The sequence below is a fragment of the Engystomops pustulosus genome, chromosome 1, assembly GCF_040894005.1.
Source record: "Engystomops pustulosus chromosome 1, aEngPut4.maternal, whole genome shotgun sequence".
NCBI lineage: Eukaryota > Metazoa > Chordata > Amphibia > Anura > Leptodactylidae > Engystomops > Engystomops pustulosus.
In genome coordinates this window covers 166773385-166799534 of record NC_092411.1, presented here as the reverse complement: position 1 = coordinate 166799534, position 26150 = coordinate 166773385, and the positions used below count along the sequence as shown (strand labels likewise).

Below are 26150 nucleotides of genomic sequence, written 5' to 3'. Positions count from 1 at the left end.
CAACCCCCTATGAATCACCCAATGTTTTAAAAGTTCACCCCCAAACTATTAATGGTTTTTAAAAGAAGCTTGTAAACCTTTGAGAATGGTAGTATCTTCTTTCAGCAAGCATATAATGCCTTTCAGAGAAATACTTTGTGTGTGTGTCTAAGAAACAAAAGCTGATAAAACTATCTTCTTTTTCAGAGTGCTTCCTTAAAGAGGCCGGTCCTACCTACTGAATTTGGTGCAAAAGTTCCTACCACTGTTCGGCAGCGTTACCTTAATTTGTTCATTGATGAGTGCCTGATGATCTGCAAGTCACAACAGGAAGCATTTGCCAAGGTAATATTGTGGGGGAGATTTATCAAAATATTTTGAGATAAAAACCGCTCTAGTTTCTACTGGCAACTTATCAGCTTGGCATGAGCAACTAGAAGAGTTCTCTCGGATATTCTTATTTAAGACCCTATAACTATTTTCCCCAGCACCAACCAGAGAGAGGGATCCATCCCCAGGGACAGGAAACCTGAGCATAAAAAACATGCTCCTCCTATCTTACCTCAGTGGTTTCCTGTCCCTGTAAGGGACCTGAGCTAATGAGTTGATCTCATAGAAGTTTTTTTTCGTGTTTGTGGACCGCTAGTTGGCGGTTTTGTCAGTACCTCTATATGCAGAAAGCCGGTTGCACAGGGTTGGCTAGACACGGATCTCTTCTGCAGAGTGGAGGATCGGCCCCACGCTGGTTGACGTTGGGACGTGAAGTTGATTCCCCAGGTGTGGGTGCGCTTAGTGCCTGGAAGCGCGACCGGAATTAAGCAAGGTATCAATTCCAGTTCGCATCGCGATGCGTTGATGGCATTCACCACTGCATAATCCAGGAGTAGCCCGGGGGTATTAGACCTCCTCCTGGGAGATATATTGTCCCCATACCGCCAGCAGCGGGGCCCGGACCAGAAGGGGGCATGGCTTAACATATGTTAAAGCAACATGAAGGGCTGGTAATTTCATTGCTGCCCAAAAGATGGCGGATAGGCCTGAAGCTCCTGAGCCCCTAAGAACCCAGACTCTGGTAACTAAAGAGTGGGGAGTTATTCCTCTGGCTTTATTCTCACTTGTATTCTGATGGTAATCTTTTAAAGGCTTTAGTCGGAAGAGGCTGGCTCCTAAAAAAAAAAGCCCACCACAGAGAGGTGAATCTGTGGTAGAAAATCGCCTTCCAAGTATGACAAAAATTGTGCATCCTGTATTGGGAAAATAGTTAGAGGAATCCTCCTCATGGCTTGATTCCCTCCGGTCTGTGATTTAGAGAAGAGGTTCAGATGACGGTCAAAGACACCTTGAATACACGATCTGAGTTCGTAAATAGAGACCTCCCAGGACCTTCCTCTGCGGTCACTAGACCTGGGGAATTTTCAAATTCAGAAGTAGTTTTTAGTAAGAGTCTAAACAGCTTCCTCAGTCTCAGAGGAAAAGCTGACGGGGTGCCCTTTATTTGTAATTGTTTGTATTTTCTGAAAATGATTAGAGCCACAATGGACATTGAAGATAAAAAAAGAACCCAAATCAGTTCAGGACATTATGTTTGAGGGTTTAGCAGAAAAGTGGGGGCGCACTTTTCCCATGCATAGTACCATTTCTGCATTAATCTCCAAAGAATAGCAAAACCCTGATAAAAAGTCCTTTATTCCTAGGGCGGTTAAAAGGAAATATCCTTTTGAGACAGATCTTGCATCCCCCTGGGGCCCTCCAACAAAAATTGAGGAATATTGATTCCTCAATAGCAAAAATAGCAAAAATGTCCCGTGGTTCTTCTCTCCCTTTTGAGGACATAGGTACTTTAAAATACCCCATGGATTGTAAAATGGCAGCTTTTCTAAAAAAAAAAAAAAAAACAAAACTTGGGAGTCCTCTACTGCTGCCTTTAAACCTGCGGTGGCAGCAGCGAGTGTGGCCAGCTCTCTATTGCTGTGGCTAAATCAACTAGGGGGAGATGTACAGAGTAAAATGACTAGGGAAGTTCTTAAATCCTCTGTGGCTTATATTCAAAAGGGTGTGGAATTCAGTTGATACATTGAGACTTACAGCTAGATCAGCAGCTTTGTCAAACTCTGCAAGGAGAGCACTGTGGTTAAAAACTGGTCTGGAGGCAAAGCTTCCAGGAGTAGACTTTGTGGTATTCCCTGTGATGGTAACTTTCTCTTTGGTCCCATCTTAGATGACCTGCTGGAAAAAGTGGGAGACAAGAAAAAAAGGGTTTCCTTCCTCCTCTATACCCTATAGATCCAGACCCCTTCGGCCTTTCGGAGTAAAATGTTCCAGAGGGGAGAGAAAGATTCAAAGCTTGGATCTTCTAGACCATTGCAGTGTGTCCTATTTAACCAACCTTGAGAACAAACCAAACAGACCCGTCCCCCACCACAATGACGTGAGACCCCAGGTGGCAGGGAGATTATCCCAATGGAGACCAATGGAGTAGCAATGCTCTCAAAAATTGCTAAGCTCTTCTCCAAAAAAAGTCTTCAAGTCAAGTACCCTCAGGGGAGGAAGGTCAGGGAGTTTTTCTCAACACTCTTTTGGATTAAAAAAGCCCAATTGTTCCTTAAGCACAATAATACATTTGAAAGCTTTAAACGAACACCTTTGGATGCCACGCTTCAAAATGGAAACGTTAAAATCCATGTTAAATCTGTTATTCCCAGGATTTTTTATGACGCCTATTGATTTTAACAGACGCCTATTACCATGTAGCTATTCATCCAGAATACCAGAAATACCTAAGGTTTGTTGTTCATATAGGACAAGAAATCTTTCAGTTTCAATACAGAGCACTCCCTTTCAGTATAGCCTTAGCGCCAAGGGGGTTTACCAAAATGACCTCAGAAATGGCGGCCTATTCATACCTACCTTGGACTACTTCCGTTTAGTGGGTCCCTCAGAGCAAGCGCTAAAGGACCAGGTAGTCAGGGTTGGAAAATTCTGGATTACGTAGGGTGGCTTATAAACTTAGAAATGTCCTTCCCTTCAAAAAGTTTTTCTTGGGATACTTTGATTCCCAATGCCAAAAGTTGTTTCTTCGGCTGGAGAAACAGGAAATAATAAAGGGAAGCATAACCAGGTTAAAATCCACTCCACAGACCTCTATCAGGGGGCGGAAATGTCATAACTAGGCTGTCTGGTAACAACCATTCCAGCATTGCCATGGGCGCAATATCGTTCAAGAGTACTTCAGAATTTTCTTTTTCAGTGTTGGGACAAAAGGCCAGCCTCCCTAGATGTGGTGATAGAAATCGCTGCAGTGGTTCTAGAATCCCTAAACTGGTGGTTAACACCTCAGAATTTAAGAGTAGGTCTCCCTTTCAAGCCCAAAGTAGGTCATTAACACAGACGCCAGCCCCTGGGCATGAAGGGCAAAACATTTCAAGGCTGTTGGGGTCCTCAAGATGTTGCACTATCCTCCAACAGAAAAGACTTGTTGGCTATCCTAAAGGGATTACAGGCGGCCCTTCCTCTTCTAAAGAATCATGGGGTTTCCATCAGAACAGACAATACCACAGCAGTAATATACAAGGAGACACAAGGGGTCCAACACCTTTATGGAGATTACTTCCCATGTATTTCAGCTGGCAGAAACACACCTGGGGTCTTTAAACGCAGTTCACATAAAAGGTTCAGAAAATGTTTAGGCAGACTTTTGAGTTTCAGGATTATCCACCAATGGGCCCAGAATAGGACAGTTTTTTACACGATAACCAGACTGTGGGTCTCTCCGGCAATAGACCTCTTTGCCAACAGGGAAAATCGAAAGGTGGAACAGTTCTTCTCCCTCAACTACAGGGAAGAAACCTTAGCGATACATGCCTTCATCCAAAATTGAGATCATCATCATCTGCTATGTGCCTTTCCCCCAGGGTTCTGATTCTGAGAACTTCTGGAAAAGGTAAAGCGGGACAGGGCAAGAGTCTTTCTCATCGCCCCATTTTTGACACGCTGTGCCTAGTTATCAAGTCTCAGGGACATGTCTATAGCAGATCCATGGATCCTACCAGAAAGGAAAGTCTTGATATTCCAAGGCTCTATTTATCATCCAGAGGTGAAGGGTCTTCATCTCATGGCATGGCTATTGATAGATTAATCCTGGAGAAAAAGGGCCTTTCTTCTAAAGTAGGTACCACCCTTCAAAATGGCACAAATCCTATCACATTCAGAATTTATCTAAGAACATGGAAGGCCTTTTTGTCTTTTGTAGGCCAGAAAAGAATGGACATGGATAACCCCGATTTTGGTGTTGTAGAATTTTTTAAACTAGGCCCTGAAAAGGAGAAAAAAATAGCCACATTGAAGGTACAAGTGTCAGCTTAAGCGGCCTTCTTTGACCAAGACACAGCCCAGTCATCCTTGGATTTCTAGGTTTGTCAAGGCCCCATTAAGACTCTGCCCTTCCATTCGGTCTAAATTCCCTCCTTGGGTCCTATCCCAGGTCCTTAAATTCCTATCAAATCCACCTTTTGAGCCTATAGATAAAGATTCTGACATGCGTCTCTTGATATGGTTATAACTTTTGAACACTGTTGCCTATTTCAGCAATTGAGATTCCCCCAACACACACACACCCACATACACATAGGGTTCTTCATTTTAGTGTAACCAAACATGTAATGCAACCAAAAAAAATGTTTTTTTTTTTTTTTTTTTTGAAAAATGTTAAAATTTCGAAATCATTGCTTTTTCATGCAGATAGATTTGCCACCTAAATAAGTTGCTGAATAAGATTTCCCATATGTCTACTTTATATTTTAATAATTTTGGAAATGTCTGGATAATTTATTTTGATGTCACGTGGCTTACAAATCGAATATTGCTTTTCCGTATTTTCAGAATTTATTATTTTCGGGATAATTACTGTTTTTAATGAAATTTAAATATTTAGCATTCAAACCCCTCTATATAATCAACCAATTTTCTACATTGAACATGTGTGTATGTATATTACAGTTTGATACTTAGTGCAGACCCACTTTTTTAATTCTTTTTATTGGTATATTAAGTAAAACAGACAGTATAACAAAACCAATAACATTAACTGAAGTACATTAGAAATAATATACATAGAATGGCACACCATTGGTGACTAATACTAGTCCCAAAAACCCCTTCCCGATGGAGCTAAGCAAAGACAACAGAAAAGTTTAAATGGACAATGGGGGTGGGGAGTACGTCAGTAGGTAATCAATAATCTAGTGCCAGCACATTTAGTAATCTCTCCAGAGAACAATAAACACAAGATTGCAAGCGGTACCCACCACAGAACAAAGAATATCCAGTTAACATTGTGTAGCACCTCCCTGAGACTGCAAACATTAAAAGGTGTCAGAGGAAGAGCATCGGGAGCCCTATGCCTTCTCGAATTTGTCTGGGCAGCCACAGGGTTTGTAAAGTATAGACTTAATATGGCAAGGTCAGAACCCTTTTCACTTAGAAATCGTGGGAGCCATATATCGTATTGCGATACCAAAGGAGTACTACCTTCAGGACTATAGCTTCAAAATGTAACCAATCGTCTTTCCGGGTAAAACCCAATGGGCACCAGGATGGGGAAGCTGGGACCATTTAATCAGGATATCAGATAACCGAGAAACTACTTCTCTCCAACATAGTTATAGCATAGAAAGTGGATGAAATCTGGATGAACATACCGGCATTGGTGACACCAAGAATCGGGCAATCCTATGCATATGGAATAACCTGGCATGTGTTATATAGAATTTAAATTGTTATTGGCTGCCAGGAATAGCGAGGTGTGAGACTCCTGAGCCACCCAGTCTTCAGACAATTAGGGTATGAGCAGGGCCGATTCTAGCATATTTGCTGCCTGAGGTGGATATTAAAATTCTACCCCCCCTTCCTTTTTAGTAGCCTAATCCTGTTCCAGTGCCTGCACCCTGTTCAGTAAATGCTGAAAACTTAACTAACAATTAACATCCCCACAGGCAGGCTCACTGACACTGTGTTTCTGACTACAGGTTCTGAGAATCCATAGTGGCATCTAGTACCTTTTATAGATGACAAGCTTTTCCATCAGAAAGAGCACTTTTTTCTGGGTTCTCCAATCCATGATGTGTCAATTCTGAATTCACGGCCAGATGTCTTTAGCTCCGTGCAGCACATCTCCACCTGGTGTCCCTAAAAATACCACAGTGACTTACAATATAAATCTCCTGGATAACAACTCTGTGCTCCTAAAAGAAATAGTGTAAAAAGAAGTGGTTACTTTATTCACCCAAGTGCTACGTTTCGGATCCTCTGTGTAGTGTGTCAGGTACAATCTTTCACTTGAACAATGTAATTGATATCTTATGCATTTTATAACATCACTGCTGATGATAAGTAAAGATGTATCTTTAAATGTACACGTTATGACCACACAAAAGATGTATTGTAGTTTGGATTTTATCACATGATAATGTCACATGATTGTATGAGATTTGTATATAAGAATGAACTTGTATCCTTGACACTTGGCTTGAGAAAGGATTCTGAAGAGGATCCGAAACGTAGCACTTGGGTGAATAAAGTACCCACTTTGGTGTGCATTTTTTTACTTTTTGTAACAAGAGGTGGAGAGTCAAACCATTGAGAAGGGCAAGCACCCGAACCAAGTTCTCTAAAAGTGGTGCAGCTGTGAACTTGAGATATGTGTATGTATATAGGCAAACACACACACACATATGTGTATCTATGTGGAGAGATATGTATAGATATGTTATTCAAATACCCCCCCCCCCCCAATTAAATAATATACGGCTCCCATAAACAGATCCCCCTCCAGCTTAAACATTATCTGGCCCCACATATACGGCCCTCCCAGCTTAGTAATATAGTGTATCCCATATACAGCTCCCAAGCTTAGTAATATTCTGTATCCCATATACAGCCCCACCTAGTTTTATTGAAATCCAGCCCTGTATACAGAACTCAGTAGTTTACAGTCTCCCGTATTGTCCACCAGCCCTGTTGAATTGCTATTTGGCCCCAATATATAGCCCACCCCCTCAGTTTAATTAAATACAGGCTCCCATTTTAATATATTGCCCCATATTTAGAGCCATCTCATATTTCGGACGCCATCTTGACTACTGTCCGCCATCTTGGATACAGCGGCCATGTTCCCTGACCATTGTCAAGTTAATGTCATGATTCAAACTTCATTTTATGTAACCTGTTTGCTCGCCTGTCAACTAATACCCTTTGACATTTAATGAGAAGCCAGTCTTTCCTCGATTCTGCATAATATTATGATTCTGGAGCCCACTTATCATCTCCTTCTCAGCAAATTAGGATAAACAATATCTGTGTACAAGGTCTCTGAGAACTGAGCACAATTAATTAACTTTTTCCCAGAATGTGCTGGTAAAAAAAACATAATGGCCAATAGAATCTAAGTGCCTTATCTCCTTTCATACAACACCCCAAATGCTGATTTCTATGTGCTAAAATACAGCTGTGTCTGTTTGAAATTAACAGTGTGATTTGAGTGGATCTATAGACTGGACTGTGTCGTTCTTTTACTCTGTCATCTCGCTGCCGGCAGCCATCTCATCCTCCCTCAAAGGGTTAATTATGACTCGCCTTACAAAAGTTAAGAGGGCTGTTGGGGCCCTGCATAAAAAAATCCCTATCACCACATATATACGGTAGATTTCCCCACCCCAGTTTTATTATATCTAAAAGCCCCTCAGTAAATTTATATACAGCCTCACACATAGCCAACCCCAGTTTATTTATAATATATCTATCTATATATCTAATAAACATGAAAAATTCAAGTCGGCACAGTGAAAGCAGCTCCTCAAAAGGAGGGGTGCAGAGCCCCCCAAGGATCTTGGCCAGGTCCTTACTTGTATACAAAATGGAAATGGCAGGCGGCACTCCATTTAACCTGAACCCTGAAGGTGATTTTTATTGGAACAAGTGGCGACGTTTCGGTGTAATACACCTTTCTCAAGCAGTTTTACAAGTGACCCACTCCGGTTATATATAGGAAACACAATGTGCCATATGCATAGAGGGTATGCCATTAAAGTGCCAGTGCATTCTATACAAAAATATAAATATACTGATCTTGATATAAAACATGTTATACAATATAATGTGCATATACTCTGAATACATAAATAGATATGTATACAAGCATAAATATCGTGTTAAGTATCATTACATAAGTGAAAATAAAGCGCAATATTCGGCTAAGGAAAGGTTAAAATTACCCAGCAAGCTATGTGGTTACTCCTCTGACGTGGAAGCCTCACTACTACTGAATTGGCCCGTCGGCATCTGAGAAATGACACTGCGCATGTGCCGAAATCCAACGAATGTGCAGTACATCTCAGTGGCTGCCGGGCGGCCATAGTGGATTAGGGCCGCGAGTCTTAGAGAAAATCGTACCTATGGATATGTGTGTGACAAAGGATGGGTAAGTATAGGTTGTAATAGTATGGAAAAGAGTGCCCAGCGTATGGTAAGCACAACTTTGAAATTGTGTGCCCCGTCTGTGGTAACGCTGCTATATTGGTGTGGATAATGCCACATGCTGTCTCCATGGTAACCAAAGAGCCTATCAAAGGGCTCAATTCCGCTACAGGTGGTCACTGTGGACTCGGCTTTAGCATTTCACCTATATAGCAGTGTAACCTGTGTCCGAAAATTTGTGCATATAGCACTGGAATGAAACTGCCAGGGTCACACCCTCTCAGGGCGAACACTCACGCCACCCTTCTGGCCATGGTTAAATAGTATGAACACAGGATAGTATGAGGAGACAATATTATCACTATGATATGTAGTCTTAAGATTGTCACCACACTTATGCCAAATTTTAGAAAAAAATGAAGTTTTTAATGTCTAAATAAATACAGAATAACAAAAATGAAAGCCAGATAGTGAGGAAAAAGAGGTTTTTCCACATGAAGGGTTGTCATTCGGCTTGCTGAATGTTCTCTATTCAATTTCAGATATTAGAAGGCGTAGTTATATCTAGAAAAAAAGAGACGAATATCAATAGTCATGCAAAAGTCTCCTATCTAGAAACAGTTGGGGATCAATATAATAGCTCCAGACACCAAAAGCAAGAATTGAGGCTTGTCCCTCAAAAAAACATTGCCAAGGTTGAACTCGACGTTTAACCCGTTGGGTTTTAAAGTGTTCAGTCTAGATATCCATTTTAATTCCATTTTCTCAGGATCTTCTCTCTGTTCCCTCCCCGTCTGAGGGGGGGGGGGGCACGTGGTCTATCAGCACAAATTTCAACTGGCTTTCTGTGTGTCCCTGATCCGTGAAATGCCTTGAGACTGGGACCTGAGTTCATTTGACCTGAACCCTGGAGTGATGCCTGCCATTTCCATTTTGTATCTATCTATCTATCATATTTGCAGGCCCCACAAGGAAAATATACACCCATCCCCCCCCCCCCCCGAGGAAAAAATTATCTTGACCCATGTAAATATATACAGCCACCCCCCAAGGAAAAAAAAAAGAATCTGGCCCTGTATAAATATATATAAAGCCCCCCTTTATAGCAGTATTCGCCCCTTTAAAAAAAAAAATATATAGCCATATTTAAACTGCAACGTACGGAGCAATGAAGCAGCCAGAAAGGTGCTGCGTCGCTCCGCATGTAAATCAAACCTGTGTCTTAGAGATTTATCTTGTGGGTGACTCTGGCAGCAACAGGCGCCCAAATCATCCACATTGCAGCAGCCAATTTTGCCGCTACTTGAAGGGCTCCACATTCTGCCGCCTGAGGGGAGATTTTAATCTGGGTATGAGGGATTCTTGTGGGTGCCTTAACAGCTCTTAGAGGATACCAGATTTATAGGACCCTGAGATTGCAGAACCCTTAGAAGGGGAAAGGAGGAGAAGGCCTTCTCCACTGAAGGGAACTGGGCAAAAGAGGCATGGCATAGTTGCAAACAACCATAGAAGTTGACCGTTATAAAAACCAAATGAAAGTGCTAAAGAGTGAGGTAATCAGTCCAGCTGAGAGAAAATATGTCTGGGCACTAGGATATCCACATGCTCCAAATTTACAGTAGTTTTCGCAATGCAATAATTTTAGGTAAATTTATGACTACGGCCACAGAGGCAGAAGTTTTTAAATTGACACTTTATTTCTATGGTTGGTCAACAAAGGAGCCATGTTAAAAGAAGGATTGAAATATACCCCACATATATTAATATGGACCCACAAATACATAAACGCCTCCTCTCTGGAGACTTAGAAATCACAGCCCCATCTATAGCCCTATGCATGTACTGGCATAAGAAAGGACACCTGATAAGTCTCTGTGCAGAGTAGTGGTGCAGGGTTATTCATTTACTGTGCTAAATCATCACGACAGATTAATTCATGAACCCATTCTCACCCCCTGGAAGGCGCCGATGATCCAAGTGCTTGCACCGATGGCGGGTGTTAACCTTAATTTTGCCGCCGACAGCACTGGAAGCATGATGGTGCATGGGCGCGGCCATCTTACCTCCTATCGTCGCTCCCCCGAACGTCGTCGGGGGGCTGCGATCGGTTGCCATGGTAGCCTCGGGTCTTCGTTTGACCCGAGGCTACCTGGCTTCTGCCTATCCATTACAATGAGCCAGAGGCTTTTACACCTTTTTACATGACATAAATGTAATGAAAAGTGATCAAAATGTCGCACAGTTCTCAAAATGTTAGCAATGAAAATGTTGTCTCATTTACCAAAAAGATTACACATCACACAGCTCTGTACACCAAAGTATGAAAAAGTTATTATCGTCGGAAGATGGCAACATTTTTTTTCTTTTTTGTACACATTCGTTTAATTTTTGAAAATGTATTAAAACGCAATAAAACCTGTATATAAATTTGGTATCACCGCAATCGTACCGAACCAAAGAATAAAGGAAAGCTGTTATTTGGAGCGCAGAGTGAAAGTCGTAAAAACTGAGCCCACAAGAATTTTTTTAAGTTTTTCCACATTTGTAATTTTTTTCCGGCTTCCCACTAGATGACATGGAATAATAAATAACATCACGGGAAAGTAAAATTTGTTATGCACAAAATAAGCCCTCACACAGCTCTGTACACAGAAAAATGAAAAAGTTATGGAATTTTGAAGATGGAGAGTGAGAAATGAGCGAAAATATCCTAAATCCTTAAGGGGTTAAAAACAATACAAATGCACAACATTAAGAAAAGGAGACGTTTTTCTTGTATACGATTAAGTCGCCCCAGTCTTTTGATCCATTTTGATTCTTCTCTTAATAAATCTTTTTGGAATTCTCCTCCTTTTGGGTAATTTTTTTTAAATGCATGATACTTGCAAACTTTAAAGGAAACCTACCACTTTCCAATAGTACTTCTAAGCAGCAAATACTTCCTATTCAGGCTCGCATGGTGTGCCGAGTGCGTACTAAAGTGTTTTTAAAAGCATTACAATGGTTTATGAACCTAACGAAGATGTGCTCTGGCACCAGCTCACCATGAGCTGGTGCTCGGTATTTGCTGCTTGAAGTACTATTGAAAGTGGTAGGTTTCCTTTAAAGACTGTCATTTGTTGGATCAGTCTGGGGGACCCCTTCTTTAATGTTATAGAATTACAATGTTGCTGAAATCTTATTAAAAGGTGGCATATTGTTTTTTCTATGTAATAATGTTTACAAGGACAGAAAATTACGTACGCGATCAAGAGGTTCTACAATTTCTAAAGTCAAAAACTTTATGCGAAACCCCTCCTATTTGCAGAAAATGCCTTGTCAATATTTGACTACAATAGTTGCAGTGCCCACATTTAAAACTGCCTTGGGGAATACCTGCATTTAACCATGTCCCAGTAGGTTTAATGAAGCACTTAGAGTATTTCTCAGCGTCCTACTTCTTCTAAAGTCAGTGTAACGACTTTACTACAGAAAAAGACCCCCGACAGGTTTCTGAGCATATAAGGATGCATTGCAATATCAGGAGGATAAAATCTTCCTGTAAGAATGGGATGTTTCCTTTGAAATCAACCTTTTTTTAGGCAGTACACAGATTAAACTTAAAGGTATTTTTCAATAAATCTGAAGATAAGGTTGACATCAGGAAACTGGGTGAAATACAATTTACAATTGGACTTCTGGGCTTTAGGAAATGTTCCCCCATGACAGAAGAGCATATTCAAGATATTTCCGATGCTTTACTTTTGGCTAATTTGATTGAAGATCCAGACGTAAGCAAGACATATTCTATGACACCTAAAAAAGTTGATGCCTTCAAAAGGAACGGTGGGTTCCACATTCTGCCCCCCAGCCCTTGTCTGCCGGTGGACACCTTGAGTATTTTCAGAATTAAGTCATTAATGATTTACAAGCTTTGGTTAATCCAAAAAATGCTTTAAGTCCTCTGTTCTTAAATGGCTAAAATTTAGAAAGTATATTATTGTGAAACTGGTAGACAAGGGAGGCAATGTGGTACTTCTCTTGAGGGATTGCTATATAAAGAATCTGAAAGACATCTAACCTCCATAAATGCCGAGAGTATTTATACAAAAATTCTGCAGAATATTAGGTGTACAAGTCCTTAGAAGGACCCTACAGAACAAAGGTTGAGAGGAATCCTTCGTGGATTTAATTTTCAGGCATTGGAGTTTTTACATTGTCACATAATGCTTTCATTTTTACCAAAAAGTGGTTTGTGCAAAAACAAACGCCCATTATAGTGACCCCCGCTGCTTGCACCCTGGCAAATTTGTTTCTAGCAGCATTAGAAGAACAACATGTAGGTTCCATATCAAATCCATTGCTGAGATTTACACACATACATATCTCAGATATTTGGATGATGTGTTTATCGTGCGGCTAGGCACAAAAGGAGTTTACAGAATTTGTAGGTTTTTTTTATGAAACAAGTACAACACTGAAACTTCAGTTCACTGAAACATCGTTTTTAGTGATTGCTCCATTAACACAGGTGTGGGTGTTGATGAGTACAGGGCTGGAGATCAATCTGTCATGATTAACCCCTAGGTGCACCTGGACGTTATAGTACGTCCCCGTGGCTAGATGCTAAGCGCATGGGGACGTGCTATAACGTCCTGCTTCTGGCACCCGCTCACAAACTGAGCCGGCACCAGAAGCAGCGGCTGTCAGCTGTCTATCATAGAAATGCCACCAAAAGAAATAAGCCCCTATAGGTGCACATTAAAAAAAAAAAAAATTAGCCTGTACAATTTGACATAGCAAATCAGCGCCTGTCAGTGTATTGTGAAAAAATATTACAATTTGTAGACTGCACCTCCATTTTCTTTTAACCCCTATAAAACACCTAAAGGGTTTACAAACTTCTTAAAAGGGGAATTTCATACGTTGAGGGGTGTAGTTTCCATAATGGGGTAATTTACGAGTCTAGCTATTATTTAGGCCTCTCACAGTCAAAGTCAAGTAGGTCACTCTAAATACGGGTTTTACTGATTTTCCAAAAAAATGTGAAAAACGGTCCCCAAATTCTGAGCCTTAGAACATTCTAATAAAATATGTGGAATCTTAAAAAAACATCCAACATAAAGCAGACATTTGAGAAATGTAAGTTATGAATTTATTTGGGTGCTATGACTATCTGCATCAAAAGTTGAGAATTTATCACGTTAAAAATAAAGAATTTTTCCAAATTTTTGTCAAATTTAGTTTCATGCAAATTTTTAAACTAATTTGAAGTACAATCTCAAAATCCCCTGGATATTTCATAGCGTTCCAAAGCTATAACCACTTATAGTGACACAGGCCAGATTTGAAAAATGGGGCCGTGTCCTAAAGGCCAAAAGAGGCAGAATCCCGTAGGGGTTAAGTAAGAATTACACCACTGGACACTTTAAAATGAGGCTGGTGCTTGGCATCATTGTTTCTCTTCCGTTAACCATGGTTATCTCTAAAGAAACATGTGCAGTCATCATTGCACTGCACAAAACTGGCCTAACAGGGAAGAGTATCGCAGCTAGAAAGATTGCACCTCCGTCAACAATTTATCGCATCATCAAGGGATTCAAGGTGAGAGGTTCGCTTGTTGTCAAAAAGGCTCCAAGGCGCCCAAGAAGGACCAGCAAGCACCAGGACCGTCTCTTAAAAGTGTTTCAGCTTCGGGATCGGGCTACCAGCAGTGCAGAGCCTGCTCAGGAATGGCAGCAGGTGTGAGTGCATCTGCACGCACTGTGAGGCGGAGTCTCTTGGAGCAAGGCCTGGTGTCAAGGAGGGCAGCAAACCGCCAGGGACAGAATGATATTCTGCAAAAGGTACAGGGAGTTGACTGCTGAGGACTGGGGTAAAGTAATTTTTTCTTATGAATCCCCTTTCCAATTGTTTGGAACATCTTGTAAACGGCTTGTTCGGAGAAAACAAGGTGATGGATACCACCAGTCTTGTCTCATGGCAACTGTAAAGCATCCTGCAATCGTTCCTGTGTGAGGTTGCTTCTCAGCCAAGGGAGTCAGCTCTCATACAGTCTTGCCTAAAAACACATCCATGAATAAAGAATGGTTACCTGAATGTCCTCCAAGAACAACTTCTCCCAACCGTCCAAGAGCTGTTTGGTGATCAACAATGCCTTTTCCAGCATGATGGAGCACCTTGCCATAAAGCAAAGGTGATAACTAAATGGCTTAGGGAACAAAACAGAGATTTTGGGTCCATGGCCTGGAAACTCCCCAGAGAACTTGTGGTCAATCATAAAGAGATGGGTGGACAAACAAAAACCAACAAATTGTGACAAAATTAAAGCATTGATTGTGCAAGAATGGCATGCTATCAGTCAGGATTTGGTCCAGAAGTTGATTGAAAACCTGCTAGGGAGAATTGCAGAGGTCCTGAAGAAGGGTCAACACTGCAAATATTGACTTGCTGCATTAACTTATTCTAACTGTCAATAAAAGCTTTTGTTACTCATAGAATGATTGCACGTCTATTTCTGTATGTGATAAAAACATCTGACAAACAGACATAAAAAACAGAGGGCAACAGATCATATGAAAATATAATATTTGTGTCATTCTCAAAACTTTTGGGCGTGACTTTAGTGTAGAAGGACAGTTTCTAACAAACAAAAATATTTTTTTTAGGATACATGTTTTCTATTTGTTAAAAGACATCTGTGTATGAAATACACAGCAGGTATGTATAATAAGTTTTTCAAAAAGAAACCAAGTGTTTACAGAAATCATTATTTTAACAATGGATATAAATATAAATCTAATGGTTACATGTAAATATACCTTATACTAGAGTATAAGCTGAATTTTTCAGTTTTAAGCACAAAAAATGTGCTGAAAAAGCTCACCTCGGCTTATACTCGAGTCAAGAAAAGTGTACTCGCCTTCTGATTTTCTGAAAATAGGAGGGGTTTTGCATAACGTTTTTGACTTTATACATTTCATTGTGTACATAATTTATTGTCCTTGTAAACGTTATTACATAGGAAAAATAATATGCCACCTTTTTATAAGATCATAAAATCTGAGACGATGGGTCCAGTTGGACTTTCTGACATAAACGACTTAAAGGGGTATTCTCGTCTGGGCATTTGCATTCTGTTTCATTAATCTGCCATAAATAAACATTTCTTCAATTAGACGCTATTAAAAAAAAAGTATGCCCGTGTGAAGATAATTTCTCATAAATGTAGTCATATGGTCCCTTAGGAACAAGACTATGTCCTTGAATACGACCACCTCTACTAGTGATTTCACAAAGAAACAAAAGGTTTTTGTATATGTAATGTCCGGGAGTTACTACATGTCCCGCTTCTTTCCTGTTGTAATGAACGCTGAATCCAGGAAGTCAGGCAGGGCTCAATAGCGCATGTTTGGCCACGGCTACCAAAATATGAGGTGTCCGTATCCGAGGAAGCCATCTAGTTTCTAAAGGCAACATGGCTACATTTATGATGAATTATCTTCACTTTTTTTTTTATTAACATCCAATTGAATAAATGTTTATGTATGGCAAATGAGTTTAATTACCCCTTCAAGTGTTTTTCTGTGAAAAAATGCAAGAAAAACAATTTTTTCTTAATGTGCATTCATATTGTTTTTAACGGTGAAAGAATGTTTTCTTTTGCACTGTGAATTGTAATATACACTGCTCGCGATTATAGTGTTTTTAAAGGGAGGTGTTCTGAACATGACAAGGTGGTTTGAGAAAGCTCTACATGTGCAAAATAGCCTTACCTATTGGAACCACGGCGTTCCCATATATGCTGGATTATGCTGGGGCTGTGCTTGCAACCAATGGTGAATAGACCACTTCTGGTTCGACAGGACTTGCAGATTTGTAGGAGCCCCCCTATGCTTATGGTGGTGGTCCCCTGGTGTGGGAATGCACTTTAGGGGAAGGATGACTGTGGACAGCGATGGCTGTAGCGGAGATCCTCTAGAACATGTCTTGCTAATTCAGCAGTTAGCCACACCCCACCGCTTGTAACATATTTATATGTTGATAACACTGATATATCGTGATATGTTTTAAATTCTGTCTAGTTCACTAGTTTTGTTAAAAGAAGTTGGTGTGTCTTGTTTTTTATTTAAAGGGTCATTTAAAGGGTGTGTTGGGCGCTACTCCTATACTTGGCACATCCTACCTGATGTGCCCCTGCTATTTTTAATGGTTTTGAATAAAAGTATATTATAATTTTATGGCCAATCATGAAGGCATTAAAATTATATGACATAAAATTATGTAGGCTGGTTGTAGGGCTAAATGGAGTGGACTCTCGGGTTACCATGACAGCCTAGGGTCTTCTGAAGACCCAAAGCTATTTTGTTTAAACCCATTGATTTCAATATCCGATTAGCACATTGTAGTGAATGCGGAGGAAAATCCCCATATACTGTTATACTGTAGTATGCCAGTATATGGTAGGATCGATCAGTACCAAAGGGTGTCTGAAAAATAGTAAAAATAAAAAGTTCTATATTAAAATAAGTCTAAAAAATTCTAATCACCCCCTCTTTCCCTAGAACTGATATAAATATAATGAACACATTAGGTATGGCCACATATCAAAATATAATAACTGTTTTTCACTGCATTTAATCCCATAACAGAAAATGGCGCCCAAAGTCGAAAATGGCACTTTTTTGCCATTTTAAAAATATAAATTCAATAATAAGTGATTAAAAGTTCGTACAGTCCTAAAAATGATAGCATTGAAAATGTCATCAAAAGTCGCAAAGAATGACACCACCAACAGCTCTGTACACGAAGTATGAAAAATGTTTTAATTCTAAATTTGGTAACCCAGTGATCATACTGAAACAGATTAAATTGAGCAAGTTCGTTTGGGTTACACAGGGAAATCGGTAAAATCCAACCCCACAACAGAATGGCGCAAATGTGTTTTTTCACCAATTTTGTTGCATTTGGAATTTTTTTCACGCTTCCCAGTACACAGCATGGAATGTTAAATACCATCACTATGAAGTGCAATTTGTTACGCAGAAAACTAGCCATTTCACAGCTCAGTACATGGAAAAATAAAAAGTTGTAGATTTTTGAAGGTGGGGAGTGAAAAAATGATAACACAAAAACGAAAAAGGCCTCAATGGAAGAGGTTAACACCCAAAACTAAATATATTTTTATAAACGGCCATTAGAAAGCGTTGCCCCTACCCCTACATTGCCCCCTCCTTATTCAGCAGTCCAGCTTATTCATAAGTGTCAGGCACAGCCATGCCTCCCAGTGCTTGATTGACAGAATGTATGATTATGTGACACTCCTGGTGGCTGCCTCTGTGTGCTTACTGGTACTGGTTGCCATGTCCCAACAGCCTGTCTATCTGTGTTTATAGGAGAAGCAGCCATTTGTATAGGAGAAGAGAGCATGTCTGGTACTTGTGAAGCTGATATCTGGAATCCTTATGAACTGCTCGAACAGATAGTGGTAACAGAATTAGTGATGGCGACCTGATGACAGGTATCCTTTTAAACATGAAGGGTATCGGTATCCCTTGTCCCATAAAGTCTGATCTGTCAAAATTTAGGGTCAGACAGAAGGTGTTCTCCTTATGGAGAGATTGCCCATTAAAGGAATGTGTAGACTTAAAGCCATAGATGCTCCACTAAGGAGATCTTGAAAGTATGCAAAAACTTTTTCCAAGGTGTTAAATGGAAAACAATGCCTCCTTTTGCTACCTTGTGGAGCTAGTGCTATGCTAGTGGATCATCTATGGCTTTAGGTTTCCACATGCCTTTTAAGGTGGCCTTAATTGGCAATCTCTCCATAAGGAGAACACCTACTGTCTGGCCCTAGTCAATAGCCTCTCACGCAGCCAATCCAGTTCCTGTTGCTGTACTGAATAGACCCAACCAGGTCGAAACGGTGCTGTCTACAGTTGGGAGTCTTTTCCTTCTGGAATAGGAATACTGGTTTGGCTTAAAGAGAACCCGTCATGCAAAATAACCCCCCTAAACTAAATATATTTTCATAAACTGCCATTAGAGAGCATTGCCTCTATCCCTTCATTGTCCCTCTACCTGCCTGTAAACCTAAGCAATGAGGTCCTAAAGCTGTATGCAAATGACCTGTGAAATGTCCAATGAAGCATTAGCATATTCAAGCTGTCCACTCTATTCATGAGTGGGAGGCACAGCCACACCCCCAGTGCATGACTGACAGCCTGTATAATGATGTGAGGCTGTATAATGATGTGCTTGCTGGTGGCCACGCCCCCTGCAGCCTGTGTGTGCATGTGTGTGTGTTTAGGAGAGATACAGCAGCTCCGGGCTGCAGCCATGTTACAGCAGAACATGTCAGATTCATGTGTAGCTGATGTCTGTGTATTAGGAGGATGCAGCATGTCAGCAGATGCAGCACAGATACCAGCAATACTTTACTATACATTACACACAGACATGAGCAGGGGGAGGAGAGGGAAGGGGTAACAGGGGTGACATCACTGCCTCTGACCATGTGACCAGCCTCATTTACATGATAAAAAATAGATGATTTTACAATGATTAATGTATGAAATAACTAGATAAAGGCCGGGATAGGATCATTGTGAGCTGCTCCAACAGGTAGAGGTGACAGGACAAGTGACACAGACCTGATGACAGGTGTCCTTTAAGCCAACACCATATCCTTACACCACTTGTAGGTTATACATGGTGTTAAATGGGCTGCTAAAAGGAGGCATTGTTTTCCATTTAACACCTTGGAAAACGTTTTTGCATACTTCCCTGTCAAAATTTAAAAGCTATTATTTTGCATCTAATAGGAACCAACTAAATGGCTGTGCATTTTCTTAAGTCTGCAGTGTCTGAAATGTGACTTGAGATATACTGACTTTGTATTAAATTTAAGAGGTAAATTCTATGTTTGTTTAATCTGTTAATTCTTACTTTGCTAAATTCCTTTTTTGTTTTAATCTCCATTATTACAATGGACCTCATCCTGACCTCATCCAGCTCGTCGTCGAAGGGGATAAATGCTCACGGGTACTGATGTTGCTGTTAGACTTGGCTCTAGCAGTTAGGAGGCTGTCTGCTCCACCAGAATGGAAGTTTAGGAAAGGTCAGACAGGTGTTTGCAGGGACAGATTAAGGGTCCCAGTAGTATGGGGCACCTCATTTAGGATGGGGCTCCTGCTGTTTGGCAGCCAACGGGGGGCCCCCTTCCACAACAATATATGTGGAAAAAAAGATGCCTACATAGTTATCCTGTTTCAAATATCAACGCAAACTCAAAACCCAAAAAATACTACCGCCACACTATTGCCAAATAATGATACCACAATACTGTTACCATTTAAAACTAACATATTTGACATGCAAAAAAAAAAAACAAAAAAAGCACAGTGTGACCGTAGTAGAGTCTAGTGACAGTAATATAGTGACAGTAATATAAACCAATATAGCCAGCAGAAGGCCTCTTAGTAATGAACAAAATACCAAAAAGTTATTTTTTTTTTTAACTAACATAAGACCAATATTCCAACTGAAACCCACATCAATACCACAACATAAAGAAAATACCCACATATTGATAATGAACACAAGATTCTATACACAGACCAGTATTACCAATAATTTACCACATATAAACTCCATTTATTTATGAACTTGACCACCATATTGTTATCATACAAACACCATACAATCACTGATACCTCTGTACTAAAATAATAAATAATATAACATCATGATTGCCTATTACCACTACATAATGACTGAATAATACTGCAATACTAAATGATAATCTATACACAGAGACCAGTTTTTACCACATATAGTGACCATACACTCACCGGCCACTTTATTAGGTACACCATGCTAGTAACGGGTTGGACCCCCTTTTGCCTTCAGAACTGCCTCAATTTTGGTCCATATTGACATGATGGCATCACACAGTTGCCGCAGATTTGTCGGCTGCACATCCATGATGCGAATCTCCCGTTCCACCACATCCCAAAGATGCTCTATTGGATTGAGATCTGGTGACTGTGGAGGCCATTTGAGTATAGTGAACTCATTGTCATGTTCAAGAAACCAGACTGAGATGATTCCAGCTTTATGACATGGCGCATTATCCTGCTGAAAGTAGCCATCAGATGTTGGGTACATTGTGGTCATAAAGGGATGGACATGGTCGGCAACAATACTCAGGTAGGCTGTGGCGTTGCAACGATGCTCAATTGGTACCAAGGGGCCCAAAGAGTGCCAAGAAAATATTCCCCACACCATGACACCACCACCACCAACCTGAACCGTTGATACAAGGCAGGATGGATCCATGCTTTCATGTTGTTGATGCCAAATTCTGACCCTACCATCCGAATGTCGCAGCAGAAATCGAGACTCATCAGACCAGGCAACGTTTTTCCAATCTTCTACTGTCCAATTTCGATGAGCTTGTGCAAATTGTAGCCTCAGTTTCCTGTTCTTAGCTGAAAGGAGTGGCACCCGGTGTGGTCTTCTGCTGCTGTAGCCCATCTGCCTCAAAGTTCGATGTACTGTGCGTTCAGAGATGCTCTTCTGCCTACCTTGGTTGTAACGGGTGGCAATTTGAGTCACTGTTGCCTTTCTATCAGCTCGAACCAGTTTGCCCATTCTCCTCTGACCTCTGGCATCAACAAGGCATTTCCGCCCACAGAACTGCCGCTCACTGGATGTTTTTTCTTTTTCGGACCATTCTCTGTAAAACCTAGAGATGGTTGTGCGTGAAAATCCCAGTAGATCAGCAGTTTCTGAAATATTCAGACCAGCCCTTCTGGCACCAACAACCATGCCACGTTCAAAGGCACTCAAATTACCTTTCTTCCCCATACTGATGCTCGGTTTGAACTGCAGGAAATTGTCTTGACCATGTCTAAATGCACTGAGTTGCCGCCATGTGATTGGCTGATTAGAAATGAAGTGTTAACTAGCAGTTGGACAGGTGTACCTAATAAAGTGGCCTGTGAGTGTTTATTAATATGGCAGACTCCAATACATCTAACCCCCATATTAGTATAACTTGTATTATACAGGCCACTGCTCGTTTTTGATTCATTTGAACCCCTTGATGTGGAACTTTTGCAGCCATACTTAGTTTCAAGGCTGCCTAGTCCACTACATTACTTTATTCCCCTGATGAGTGAGTCACACGACATATCAAATGCGCATGAATTACATATTGGAGACTAACGTGGTCTATCAGGGACAGTACTGGGACCGTCCTTGTTAGAGCAGGAGCAATATTGCGGGGTCAGGATACTAACCAATCGTAGGGCTTAGAAGGTCCTGTACCTTCGGACTAGTACCACTAAGACCAGGAGACGGCGCATCGAAGACTGTTTAGATCCCCCTATTATTCCTTACTGTCCGGATTAATGTTAGTCTGTGGTTTTGAGATGATGCACCGTGTCATATGCTATACCGGAATGCACTAAGCACGGTGAGGTATTAATGGGGACCGTGTCACTCGAGGCTTATTGGAGGTCTAAACAAGCTCCCTTTCTGATGTGTTTTTGCGGACTAGATGGTTGATGTGCATATTATTGTGGTTCACTGTGAACTTATTTTATCAGTAAAAGTTAAGTTTCATTTATGGTACTAGTACATTCTGCTGGATTTCTTACCGATTTTTGGATGTATACCACCACACCGCTACCATTACCACTGCATCATGACTGAATAATACCACCACACCCCTACCATTACCACTGCATCATGACTGAATAATACCACCACACCCCTACCATTACCACTGCATCATGACTGAATAATACCACCACACCCCTACCATTACCACTGCATCATGACTGAATAATACCACCACACCCCTACCATTACCACTGCATCATGACTGAATAATACCACCACACCCCTACCATTACCACTGCATCATGACTGAATAATACCACCACACCCCTACCATTACCACTGCATCATGACTGAATAATACCACCACACCCCTACCATTACCACTGCATCATGACTGAATAATACCACCACACCCCTACCATTACCACTGCATCATGACTGAATAATACCACCACACCCCTACCATTACCACTGCATCATGACTGAATAATACCACCACACCCCTACCATTACCACTGCATCATGACTGAATAATACCACCACACCCCTACCATTACCACTGCATCATGACTGAATAATACCACCACACCCCTACCATTACCACTGCATCATGACTGAATAATACCACCACACCCCTACCATTACCACTGCATCATGACTGAATAATACCACCACACCCCTACCATTACCACTGCATCATGACTGAATAATACCACCACACCCCTACCATTACCACTGCATCATGACTGAATAATACCACCACACCCCTACCATTACCACTGCATCATGACTGAATAATACCACCACACCCCTACCATTACCACTGCATCATGACTGAATAATACCAACACAGCCCTACCATTACCACTGCATCATGACTGAATAATACCAACACAGCCCTACCATTACCACTGTATCATGACTGAATAATACCACCACTACCACTGCATCATGACTGAATAATACCAACAAACTGCTACCATGACCTCTGCAAAATAATGCCACCTAACACATACTCAATTAAAGATCATACCAAAAAATGAATCCAAATTAAAAGCTCTGCAGATAGTCTAAGAGATTAATATAATTATACCTGATCACTCACAGTTAAGCCAGTCTCCTAGGCGCTTGTGCACCTTGGGGAGGGACTGGCTAGACTATTACCTTCAGCCCCTTACTTTAGTCATACCGAGTTTCTTAAGAAACACCAAACATTTATTACAGATGGTGCAACAAATGGAATGGAGAGACACTTAAAGTTTGACATCATGATCAAGCTTTAACCCCTTAAGGACGAAGGGTTTTTCGGCCGATTTCTCGCTCTCCAACTTCAAAAATCCATAACTTTTTCATTTTTACGTGTACAGACCTGTGTGAGGGCTTATTTTGTGCGTAACAAATTTTACTTTCCCGTGATGTTATTTATTATTCCATGTCATCTAGTGGGAAGCTGGAAAAAAATTACAAATGTGGAAAAACTTAAAAAAATTCTTGTGGGCTCAGTTTTTACGACTTTCATTCTGCGCTCCAAATAACAGCTTTCCTTTATTCTTTGGTTCGGTACGATTGCGGTGATACCAAATTTATATACAGGTTTTATTGCGTTTTAATACATTTTCAAAAATTAAACGAATGTGTACAAAAAAGAAAAAAAATGTTGCCATCTTCCGACGCTAATAACTTTTTCATACTTTACACATCACACAGCTCTGTACACCAAAGTATGAAAAAGTTATTAGCGTCGGAAGATGGCAACATTTTTTTTCTTTTTTGTACACATTCGTTTAATTTTTGAAAATGTATTAAAACACAATAAAACCTATATAAATTTGGTATCACCGCGATCGCACCGAACCAAAGAATAAAGTAGGCGTGTTATTTGGAGCGAAGAGTGAAAGTCGTAAAAACTGAGCCCACAAGAACGTGACGCACGTGACGTGTTTTTCAATTTTTCCACATTTGGAATTTTTTTTCAGCTTCGCAGTACGCGGCATGTTAAAATAAAGTTTAAAAAATTAATAAAATATAAAACTGATTACGGCTGGCGGTGACCTCCGAGATTAGAAATGGCGCCCAAATGTCTGAAATGCGACTTTTACACCTTTTTACATGACATAAATGTAATGAAAAGTGATCAAAATGTCGCACAGTTCTCAAAATGTTAGCAATGAAAATGTTGTCTCATTTACCAAAAAGATTACACATCACACAGCTCTGTACACCAATCTTTTTGGTAAATGAGACAACATTTTCATTGCTAACATTTTGAGAACTGTGCGACATTTTGATCACTTTTCATTACATTTATGTCGCATTTCGGACATTTGGGCGCCATTTCCCGCCTCTGAGGTCACCGCCGGCCGTAACCGTTTTTATATTTTGATAGATCGGGCATTTTGGGACGCGGCGATACCTAATATGTTTGATTTTTACTGTTTATTATGTTTTATATCCGTTCTAGGGAAAGGGGGGTGATTTGAACTTTTAATATTTTATTTTTTTTTTCTTTTTAAAACTTTTTTTTTTCTTTTTTTTTTTTCACTATTTTTTAGACCATCTAGGGTACATTAACCCTAGATGGTCAGATCGCTCCTACCATATACTGCAATACTACAGTATTGCAATATATGGCATTTTTGCAGGTCAAAAGAAGACCCGAGGCTACCATGGTAACCGATCGCCGCCCCCCAATGACGTTCGGGGGCGTGGCGATCGGAAAAAAGATGGCGCCGCCCGCGCGCCGCCGTCTTTTAAACGCCGCCGGCGACTCAGCCGGCGGCGTTGAGAGGGTTAATAGTCGCGATCGGTGCAAGCACCGACCGCGGTTATTAGCGGTGGGGGTTTTGCGCAAAATGCAAAAACCCCCACCTCTGTATGAAGAGGACTCAGCCCGTGAGCCCTCTTCATACATCCCTTATACCTCTGCGCCGTAGAGCTACGGCGCAGAGCGTTAAGGGGTTGATTTCTGTCAAAATGTGTAAATGAATTTAGTACTTATTCCCCTGAACTGAAAGAGTTCATTTTGATGACAACTGAATTCCTTTTAAAAAATAATTATTTCATGTTTTGTTCTAAATTCTATTTGCAAATGGAGGGGGCACCAATGGGAGCAAAATTTCCCCCTCCCTTGCAAAATATTTATGATACAATGGGAAAAACAATATGTCTTTACGGATAGTAATCCTTACAGGTCGTGTGTAAAGTGGTTTTACTGCTTTATAGACAAACTGCTTTGGATATGGGATGGTACAGGTTTAGAATTTGATGACTTTCCATATCGTCCCCCATGACAGCCCCACCTGGAGGATGACCCCTTGGCGTCTGTAGGGACAGGAAGCGGAGAGGTTAAATACCCCACCCCATGTACTCACACTCCATAGTCTTCCTTTCCCTACACAGGGCAGGGAGTAGAGAGATCTCTCCCCGTCCACTTTAGTGGGACAGTCAGGCATGTATCATAGGCGTAGCACAGGCACGGGATGTATCCTTAAAACCTACCAGGTCCTGGGCCGCGAGCGATGTCTTTGGTACCCTTCCCCTGCCTAAGATGGCACCTCCGACCGGCTCTGTTGATGGCCTGGCGAAGTCAACATCACCCGGGCGCGTGTTAGAGACGGTGGAACACTTCCGGGTGTTCCAAGATGGCGACTTCCGGCAAATATGTGTCGCACCGGAAGTGACGTATCGCAACACGAATATGCCAGCGTGAGCATGTTTGAAATTCAGGTGGGCTCACTTTGATTTGAGGTCTCAGTTTCTGTTGCCATCAGCCGTGCACGCTGCGACGATAAGGTACATCAATATGGTAAAACGACTACGCCTTTAGTAGGTTTCTAATATCAAATTATTGTCCCTTAGATTCTGCGATCCCTGAGACCTACTTGCCTCTTGAGGCTTATTCTCTATCTATCTATCTATCTATCTATCTATCTATCTATCTATCTATCTATCTATCTATCTCTCTATCTATATAAATATCCAAAAAATGAGGCAGCACTCCAGAGTAAAAGTGAAAAAAAAGGAAGGGTTTATTCCAAAACCAGCGACGTTTCGGTGTTTATCACCTTTTTCAAGCAATGTGTGCATACAAATGA

The 26150-nt window shown here is 40.9% G+C and overlaps 1 protein-coding gene across 5 annotated transcripts in view; it reads left to right on the top strand.

Moving 5' to 3' along the window:
• The window catches only part of REXO1 (RNA exonuclease 1 homolog), a 559659-nt gene that overhangs the window by 145535 nt on the left and 387974 nt on the right, over positions 1-26150 (top strand). For all 5 annotated transcript variants that reach the window (XM_072113796.1, XM_072113777.1, XM_072113787.1 and 2 more), the window contains exon 6: positions 187-324. In XM_072113796.1, coding sequence (XP_071969897.1) covers positions 187-324 — 138 coding nt within the window. The remainder of the gene's footprint in view (positions 1-186; positions 325-26150) is intronic.